This window comes from Malus sylvestris, chromosome 11 (assembly GCF_916048215.2).
Source record: "Malus sylvestris chromosome 11, drMalSylv7.2, whole genome shotgun sequence".
In the NCBI taxonomy this organism is placed as follows: Eukaryota; Viridiplantae; Streptophyta; class Magnoliopsida; order Rosales; family Rosaceae; genus Malus; species Malus sylvestris.
The window spans coordinates 1,017,377-1,027,140 of record NC_062270.1 but is presented as its reverse complement, the minus strand read 5'-3'; the positions used below and the strand labels follow the sequence as shown (position 1 = coordinate 1,027,140).

General features: G+C 38.2%; 1 protein-coding gene across 2 annotated transcripts; it reads left to right on the top strand.

The window, feature by feature from the left end:
- The first annotated feature begins 1,181 nt into the window (after positions 1–1,181).
- Positions 1,182–2,987, top strand: LOC126588452 (uncharacterized). Of its 2 annotated transcripts, none has more exons than XM_050253543.1 (2): positions 1,182–1,700; positions 1,866–2,987. In XM_050253543.1, exons 1-2 carry the CDS (start codon positions 1,454–1,456, stop codon positions 2,858–2,860), a joined length of 1,242 nt encoding a protein of 413 aa, XP_050109500.1. In that variant the 5' UTR covers positions 1,182–1,453; the 3' UTR covers positions 2,861–2,987. The 2 variants fall into 2 exon arrangements, with proteins under 2 accessions (XP_050109500.1, XP_050109499.1); XM_050253542.1 differs by having other exon boundaries at positions 1,845–2,987.
- The last annotated feature ends 6,777 nt before the right edge of the window (positions 2,988–9,764 follow it).

Below are 9,764 nucleotides of genomic sequence, written 5' to 3'. Positions count from 1 at the left end.
TTTTTTGTTAAATCTGGTAAAATTTGGATCTGGGTTTTTATTAATTTTAGCAAATCTATTGGAAAGTAGTTGCTTTTTCTTGAATTGTTACCGTTGGCCACTAAAGATTTTAGAAATGGACTGTGACATTGCAGATCTGGTAGCAGTTTATGCATGCAATTGATTTAGTAATCATATCGTATTTTGAATTTTGGATTTGTATTTTGTTTTGCATGTGTTGAAGTTTTAGATTTTGTTTGCAGAAGAATTGATAACTGTGGCCTTGTAGATTTGCATTTTCTTATTATGTGCTATGCTATTGTGTTTTTTTTCAGATTGTAAGATATGGAGACCTTCTTGTTCACATCCGAATCAGTCAATGAGGGTCACCCAGACAAGCTTTGTGACCAGATCTCCGTCGCTTCGTCCTCCTGCATCTCCACACCTCCCACGCCGTCGCTTCATCCTCCCATCCTTCTCCCTCCGTAGCTCCTTCCCTCCCGACACCCTCTCCCGTCCTTCTCCCTCCGTAGCTCCTTCCCTCCCGTCATTCTCCCTCCGTACCTCTTTCCCTCCCTCCGTCGCTTCATCCTGACGTCATATGCCCTCAGACGCCATGCTGACGTCAGATGGACCGGTCCCAAGGTCTGTCAATTTTGGGCTGGCCTGGAGACCAGCTTGGACTGGATGCCAGGCAATGGAATGGGCTGGAGTGGATTGGCTGAGTGCCAGCCTTGTTTTTTGGCTGAGTGCCGGCCTAACCACCTCCCGGTGGAACTGCTCTTAGAGCAATTCCACCTCTGTGGACTTTGCGCCAGCACCCAGCGCATTTATCCACTCAAATGAACAGTAATAGACTGGAGTGAACAGTAATAGGCCAAGGCATCTCCACCCCTAAAAAAATGCGCTGGCACCCAGCGCATTTATTTGGTGTGTTTTTTTTTTAAGTTTATTTCGGATAAGATTTTTAACCCATTTAAAATAAAGAATAAAAAAATAAAATAGTTTTAATTTCGGATAGGATTTTTAACCAATCTTGTCACGCCACGTGTCATTATCTGAACGTACTATTTTGTGAATAGATTTCCGATATTATTTTCAACCAATCCCGACACGCCACGTGTCACTTCCATGGTACAATAATTTAGCCAAGATTTCGATAAGATTTTCAACCAATCACGTCATGCCACGTGTCATTATCCGAACGTACTATTTTGTGGATAGATTTTCGATAATATTCTCGACCAATCCTGACACGCCACGTGTCACTTCCGGTTTACAATAATTTAGCCAAGATTTCGATAAGATTTTCAACCAATCACGTAGTGCCACGTGGCATTGTCCAGAACCTCATCCTTTCTTTTTTTGTCCATATAAACCCTACATCCCTACATCCATCCTCACACCAAGCTCAATCCTTCTTTTTAGCTCAGAATCCTTGTTCATCATTTTCAAATCTTGAGTTCTTATTACAATGTATTCTTCAAGAAGGGTGTATAAGCAGTTGCAAGAGCAACAACAAAGGTTGTTGGCACAACAGGCAGAATTGGCCAATCTCGAGGAAGGTGGAGGTGGAGATGAGGCTTTCTTCATGGAGGAGGATGAGGATGATCACCATAGAAGGCAGAAGGCCTCACATTCCCGCCGTGTCATGGAAGCCGTGGGTCAGATAGCCAAACCAAGACGTGTTGCAAACCTCGATAGAAAAAGGGAAAAACGAGGTAAAAATCTATTGGAAGATTATTTTTTTCCCAATAGCATATTCCCTGATCATGTTTTTAGACGGCGTTTTAGAATGCAACGACATTTGTTCAACAAAATCATGAGTGATATTTGTAACCATGATTCATACTTTGTGCAAAAAGAGGATGCTTTTCATGTTCTAGGTCTTATTCCCGAGCAAAAAATTACGGCATCCTTGCGAATGCTTGCATATGGAGCATCTGCAGATCAAGTGGATGAGATCGCGAGGATGGGAAAAACAACTGTTCTGGAGTCCCTGATGCGGTTTTGCTATGCAATTGAAGCCCTCTACACCAAAGAGTACCTCCGGACACCCACGTCAAGGGACATGCGAAGGCTTCTGAGGAAGGGTGAGATGCGAGGCTTCCCTGGCATGATTGGAAGCATCGACTGCATGCACTGGACTTGGAAAAACTGTCCAAGTGCGTGGCAAGGAGCATATGGCGACAGAAAAGGAGCCAAAAGCATCATTTTGGAAGCGGTGGCTTCATTTGATACATGGATTTGGCATGCTTTTTTTGGCGTTCCAGGAGCTCAAAATGACCTAAATGTCCTTGCCCAATCCCCAGTGTTCGACGAACTGCTGCAAGGAAACTCGCCGAGATGCACATATTGGGTTAATGGTACCCAATACGAGGGATCATACTACCTTGCAGATGGCATTTACCCAAGGTGGTCAACATTTGTCAAAACAATGCCACATCCACAGACTGAAAAGGAAAAACACTTTGCAAAATGTCAAGAAGGGTGTAGGAAGGATGTCGAGCGTTGTTTTGGTATCCTGCAAGCTCGTTGGGCGATTGTCAGGGCTGCAGCTAGAATGTTTGATGTCGAGGCTCTTCGATCCATCATGATGACGTGTATTATTCTCCATAACATGATTGTTGAAGATGAGTATGATTATGATGCCGTCGATGAATATGAGCCAGATCCGATGAACAACTCAAGAACACGTATTTATTGTGCTCATGATGGGACCGAAGATCCAGTGCAACACGAGCCGTTGGAACGTGATGGACGTTACAATGAATTGATCGTTCAGCGGTACACTAATGTGCAAGAGCCATACTGGCACGTAACCCGCCAGAATGACTTGATTGAGCACCAGTGGGGATTGCATGGAGGCGAAGATAATTAGAATGAGGCTTGTGGTTGAAGAATAAATTGTATTTTTTTTAAGTTTAAGTAATTCTATGTAGTGTGTTTTGTTTTTAAGTTTATTTGGTGAGTTTATGTAATTCTATGTAATGTGTTTTGTTTTTAAATTTATTTGGTGAGTTTATGTAATCTTATTTCATGTGTTTAAATAAAGTACAAAAGAAATTAAATAAATAATTACATTAAAATTGCATAAGAAATTAAATAAAGTTCAAACCTAAAAAAAGAAAAAACATAAGAAATTAAATAAAGTTCTACTAGAAAAAAGAAAGAAAATACATAAAAATACATAAGAAATTAAATAAAGTCTCTCGAGTTAGGATATGTGGTGCTAGGATCTTGGTTGCCATGATTTGTGTAGCTAGAACCCCCTTGACTTGTTTCCGCATCTCTTGCACGCCTCCTACGCATGGCATCTCTTTTTTCCGATGTCCAAAAATATTTAGAATTCGGAGACAGTCCTACTAGAGACTTGCTCATAGTGTCACGATCTGCTTGAGCCATCCTTTCTTCTCGAAGCAATTCATTTTCTCGATGAAGTGCTTCTCTAACCAGCTCGTTCTCTCGATTAACTACTTCTCTTTGTCTTTCAGCCGCCGCATCACGGGCCTCAGTAGCTGCTAATATTGCTGCCATAGCAGCAACTTTTTCCTCATCTCTAGCCTTTTCTCGTGCCAAGTTTAGTTCACCTTGGCGAGCAAGTTCCTCCATATATTTAGTGTAGTCATTTTTGGAAGAACTACCTTTTTTCTTTGACGCCTTTTTACCTAGAGGCCTTAGGGACTGACGAGTCGGTTGGGTCTCGGGCACTTGTTCAGCCGTCCCTTCCGTGTCTTGAAATGTGTCGGCTTCTTGTTCGGCCATGTCTGGTTCTGGAGAACTATGTAGACCCATACCGTGCATGACAACTTCTGGACCAGTTGCCACAATTTTGTATTTAGGGCAATCTTTGACAATTTGCCAACATTCCAATCTATTGAATGATTTGTTCCCGTTCTTTGAATTGTAGAATGCTTGAGCTTGTAGTGTCTATAAAAAAGTGGGATAACATAGTGTTAAAAAATGCGGGTGTAACACAAATAAATAAATTCAAAATATTAATACGGGTGGAATGCATATAAATTACATAAAAATGACATAAGAAATTAAATAAAAATGACATAAGAAATTAAATAAAAATTACATAAGAAATTAAATAAAAATTACATAAGAAATAAGATAAAAATTACATACGAAATTAAATAAATCAAAATATTAATGTGAGTGGAATGCATATAAATAAATAAAAATATTGTCACCTGATCCGCTAAACTTGTCCCACTACGGAGGTTACCGGAAGCATGAGAGATGGCATTTTTCCAACAAGTAAATGATGCGTTGAGTTTTTTCCAACGACCTTGAAGACCTTGACTAGTTCTGGCGTTTTCTCCATGTACATCACAAAACGCTTTCGTAATTTTACTCCACATCTCTCGCTTATCCATCTCATTACCCGTAATCGGATCATGAGTAGTGTGAACCCAACATTCACACAACGTAACATCTTCAATGAGCTTCCACGAAGACATTTTTTTCTCTTAAAGTGTAGAAAATATTGAAATGTAGATAGTATAGAAAGTGTAGAAAATATTGGAATGTGGTGTAAAGGTAGAAGATGAGGGTTAGGTATTTATAGGAAAAAAAATTAACATTTTTCAAAATTTTCTGTATTTTTTAATAATTTTTAATGAATTTTAATATAGTTAATTAATCTGGACCGTTGGATTTGAAAAATATTCAAATCCAAGAGCTAGGGAGTTGCCACGTGGCCAACGGTCATATTTCTGACCGTTGGGCCCTTTTTTTTTTTTATAATTTACTTTTTGTGAAAAAAACATGGACCGTTGATCTTTGATCCGACGGTCTAGTTTAAAAGTAAAATTTAAATTTTTTTTACCGTTGGAAATCCAACGGTCTAGAAAACTAGCCGTTGGAAATCCAACGGCAGAGAGGTAGCCACGTCGCAACTCGGGGGGGGGACTGACAGCGCCTGCACGCGGGCCCCGGCGTCTGAAAGCTTGTCGGGCACTCGCCAAACGGCTGCGTGAAGTGCACGCGCCAGGCTTCTTCCCCGGCTTCTGTCTCAGTCTCTTTTGGGCTGGGCTCTTGCCCAGCTCGGGCTGGGTACCAGTCAGTTTGTTGGGGTGGACTTGATTGACAGAGGCCTGGCTTGGTTTTTGGACTGGAGGCTGGGACATTTGGTCCCCGGTGGAATTGCTCTTAGTTTCTCTCACTACAAAGTTCTCTCTCTCTCTCTGAAAAATTAGATGTGATGCGAAAAATTAGATGTGATGCGAATTGGAGATAAAAATGAAAAGTTGAATGGGGAACGTGGTGGTGCGTGGTGTCACCTTGTCGGTCTTGGGAATTAGGGTTTTGTTTGGGTGGGGTCGAGTGCGCGTGATGAGAAGGTGGGCTGCAAGTCCTCCTCTGATCTCCTCTTGTAGCCAAGCGTCATTTGGTGACTTGTGTAAGAAACTTGACTAGAAGATCGATTTTCATGACAAGTACCATCGTCAATAATGCATAATTACATATAACCTGTTTGAGCGGAAAATTTTGAGTACTCAAATTCTCCACCAACCAGAAATCTTGAACATTTTGAGAAGTCTTGGACACCATCTTCGCTTGTTAATAATGAGAGCGGGGGGACTTGCAAGAAAACATTCCGATGCTCAAGTCAGTACTTAGAAGATTCTAGATTTACACAGATCAATACATCAATACATCAATATCTAATATTAATTTTTTATATAAAGATAAAAACAAAATAAAAAGTAAAAAGAGAGGAGGGAAAAGAATGAAAAGAAAAAGAAAGAGAATTACAGTCTATGCCATTTTGAGTTTTTTCTGATCATTTCTATTATTTTTTAATTATGTGGGGTCCTAGCTTGTTTAGAGGATGGAATGGGATCTATGTGATCTAGCCACTCGCCAAGGATTAATTCATGATCTTTTCCTACACTTTGAATTTTTTAGTTTCGATTAATTCATGATATTTTCCGGGTTTGGCCCACGGAGACACGGTGGCCGCTATGGTTGCGGTGGTAGCTCTATGGAAAACTGAAAATATTCTTAGCTTTTTCTCTTGCACGGAGTGAGTTTGGGGGTTGCGTAGGGGAGATGCAAGAAGAAGGTGCACACGTCAAAGTACAATTTTACCTGTGTATTAACTGATAGTTAATGGAAAAATTACTTTTGGACTAAATTTGCTAACAGAGTACACCACACGGGTTTAAATCTGAGTTTTTTTAGCACATGGGATATCTTCCGAATACCTTATTACCACAGAGATCACTTATCCGATTTGGCCTTTTTTGTAACCTCTTAGTTGTTTTGAGTGCTTTCATATCTTAACTTTGACAAAAAAAAAAAAAAAAATTGAAATAAAATGTATTGTTAAGGAGATCATCTATTTAAATCATATGGCGTGATTGTTGATGATTGGATTATTACTTAAGTGTTGATTATTAATATCAAAATAACTTTTTGACCAATAAATCATATTTTGTGTGTTTTCATGATTAGTTGTTTAGCAGCAATAAATATAGAAACTCACTAGTGAAAAGTAAGGCTAGATAATTGGGAGTAGGATTCTCTCCCCTCTTTTTTTCCTTCCCTCCTATTTGAACGGTCACGGTTAAGCCACGTTAACATTTTATATTAATTTTTTATACAAGAGAAAGACAAAATAAGAGAATGTGAGAGGATGAGAGAGAATCCTAGTCCAGATAATTGGTCTACTCCATTAAGTGATTGTATAATCATAATTGTTTCCCTTTTGCAACTGTATGGTGATGCACAAAATTTTAAATTTTAAAATAAGACGATATATAGATTATAAAATATTATGATACATTAAAAAATATAAAAAACGAGCATACAATTAGTGTTTATATAAATATTCAATAAGTTTTTTACATTTTTAGTTTTTTTTAGTTTTCGACTATCGGTTCAAATTCTTTAAAAAATAACAATTGCCAAGGATTAATTCATGATATTTTCCTACACTTCGAACTTTTCAAGCACCTCTACTTTCTGTTTTGATTCACACTTCAGAAGATACAGCGCGTGAGAGGAGAGAAGACTATGGGATGAAAAGAAAGAGGGAGAGAATTCCATTCGTGTTTATGTGGGTCCTAGCTTTTTGAGATGATGGGAAGAAAACAAAAGCGCAGAATTCCATTCGTGTTTGATTCACGCACACTTCAGAAGATACAGCGCGTGAGGTCACACTTCAGAATCCGACAAAGTGGTATCAAAGTATAAAATATCGATGATATCGGAAATATCGGTAGTCCAAAAACATGAAAATTTCGATAGAAATATCGGGATATTATCGATATCGATAAAAATTGAATAAAAACCACATAAATTGTAAGAAAAACTTGTAAATTTTTATTGAAACTTTGCAAGATGTTTATTTAGTCAATTATCTATTAGTTTATCACAAAAAATTGGAAGGAAATGCATTGCATGATAGATATAACTGATTTAAGTTGATTATATAGCGAGCTGACAAACATTGTGAGTGTAGAAAATATGTAGTAATTAATGAAAGAAGTTTAAACATACCATAATCATTTATATATAATGAATTAGTACAATATTTTACACTTTATACATTGCATGGTAATATACATGAGTGACTTAGCAAGGTCTAAAATATCGATAATATTGGAAATATCGGTTGTCCAAAAAAATATCGGTAGTCCAAAAACACGGAAATTTCAATGAAAATACCAAGATATTATGGATATTTTATACTATGGTGGTATCACATTTCACATCGATGGTCACCTTCATTATTTTTTTATTTTTAGACAAATTATTATATTATTTATCTTATAAGAGAGGGGTAGCGCGTGAGTTCACATTTCAGAAGATACAGCGCGTGAGGTCACACTTCAGAAGATACAGCGCGTGAGTCACACTTCAGAATCCGACAACGACTGGTAAGGTAAGTGGTATCACCTTCATTATTTTTTTATTTTTAGACAAATTATTATATTATTTATCTTAAAAGAGAAGGATTGTGCTTAGTTTCCTAATATACGAATAATAATTTGATTCAAATTTGTATTTAGCGAAAATCAAATATAAAATATGTTAATTATAAGTGAAAATGAATACTACTAAAATATAGTACGAAGTGATATCACTTTCATTATTAAATTACCAGGAAAAAGATCTCCACCCCATAAACAAACCCTAATTTCTATTTTCAACAAAAGAAACTTGAACTATTTTATTAATTAGTTGTACCGGCACTTTTGCCGTACCTCGCTTATATAATCACAGAACCTCTCTCTCCTTATGCTACCACTCTCTCATTTTCTGCATAACAAAATGAAACGTTTTATTGCAACGATAATCCAACTGCTCAATGCTCTGATAATCAGTCCCGTCGATCATGATCATCCCGATGGCGAACCAGACCTAGAATCCCAAGTGCCGCAAGGTCCAGATCGGAGGAAGTACGATAAGTTCCCAACCAACAACTTGGATTCAAAGATGATCGTCGGGTTTTGCTTCACATCAGCGATCGGACTAGCACTTATCCGCTTCCAAATTCCTCCTGGCCAGCTCCCTCTCCCTGTGACCCTTGACCTTCTTGGACTATTAGTCTTATTTGCCTTCACTTGTATCTTGGTGAGCAAATCCATTCACTCCAGGTACTCTCTCGCCGGAATATCAATAGCCGGCCTTTCTCATCATTTTGGCCTCTTCTTTGGGGTCACAGCCTTCTTCATATCCATCACCTCTCATTTCCTCTGTGGTTCAAATGTGTTGCCTATTCTATCTACGTCGGTGCCTTCCTCCTTGTAGTTTTCTGCAATCTTCACTACTATAAATATTACAAACCTCGTGGTTTTGAGTACCCTACCCCAGACAATTCAATTCCTACAACTGCCATTGAACCTGTGGTAGAATCAAGCCGAGGTGGTACTAGTACTGTTGATGATCAAGCATGCACCAGCGATATTGTTTGACTTGAAAGAACTCTCATGTACCAAGGATGTATATGGGGATCTCGTCGTGCGAAAGAACGAACTACTAGACATAGAATAGCAAGATATTCTCCTCAGATATGGGGATCTCATGGTTTTTTTTTTTTTTTTGATGAAAATAAAAATGTATGGGGATCTCATATTTTTTGTAAGTTTCAATATCCAAGTGTAATTTTGTTGTTTTTGGCTTTAGTTGTCTGCAGCCTCTCGCTACTACTATGTTGCATCAATCGTATTTAATCCATTTGTTACTTCTATATATTTCACTTCTTCTTTTTTTTTTTTTTTTTTTTTTGGAACCAGTTCGATCCTGGCAACCCAGAAAAACCGAGAGGGATTTCGTGAATCTGGAAAAGGTTGACGGGAAGAAGAAACAAAATTCCCCAGTCCCCACCCACTCCCACTCCCACCCCCTACCTTACTTGTAATCTGGAAGTGGCAGTGGGAAACTGCCACCGCCGAATTTCCCACCGTCGCCGCGATGCCAAGCCTAAAATTTAGGGACATTGCTCTAGTTTTCTCGACGAGAAGCAGACAATATAGGGTTTTGGTTTGTAGGTGCGGGGGGGGAATGTTTTGAAATTACCTTTTTCGCCTTGTCCAATATATCCTTTCTATTCGTACAGCTGATTCATCCAAGAGCAATCTTGGTCTACTTCTTAAACTAAATAGTCATGGCAATATGCAATAAAATATTAGTATTTTTATTTTATAAAATAATAAAAAATAATTTTATTTCAAATTTCGGATATAATTTTTAATCAGTCTCGTTGTACCACGTTTCATTAAATAAGAAATTACAACTAAAGTATTTGAGAAAATATAAAATTGTGG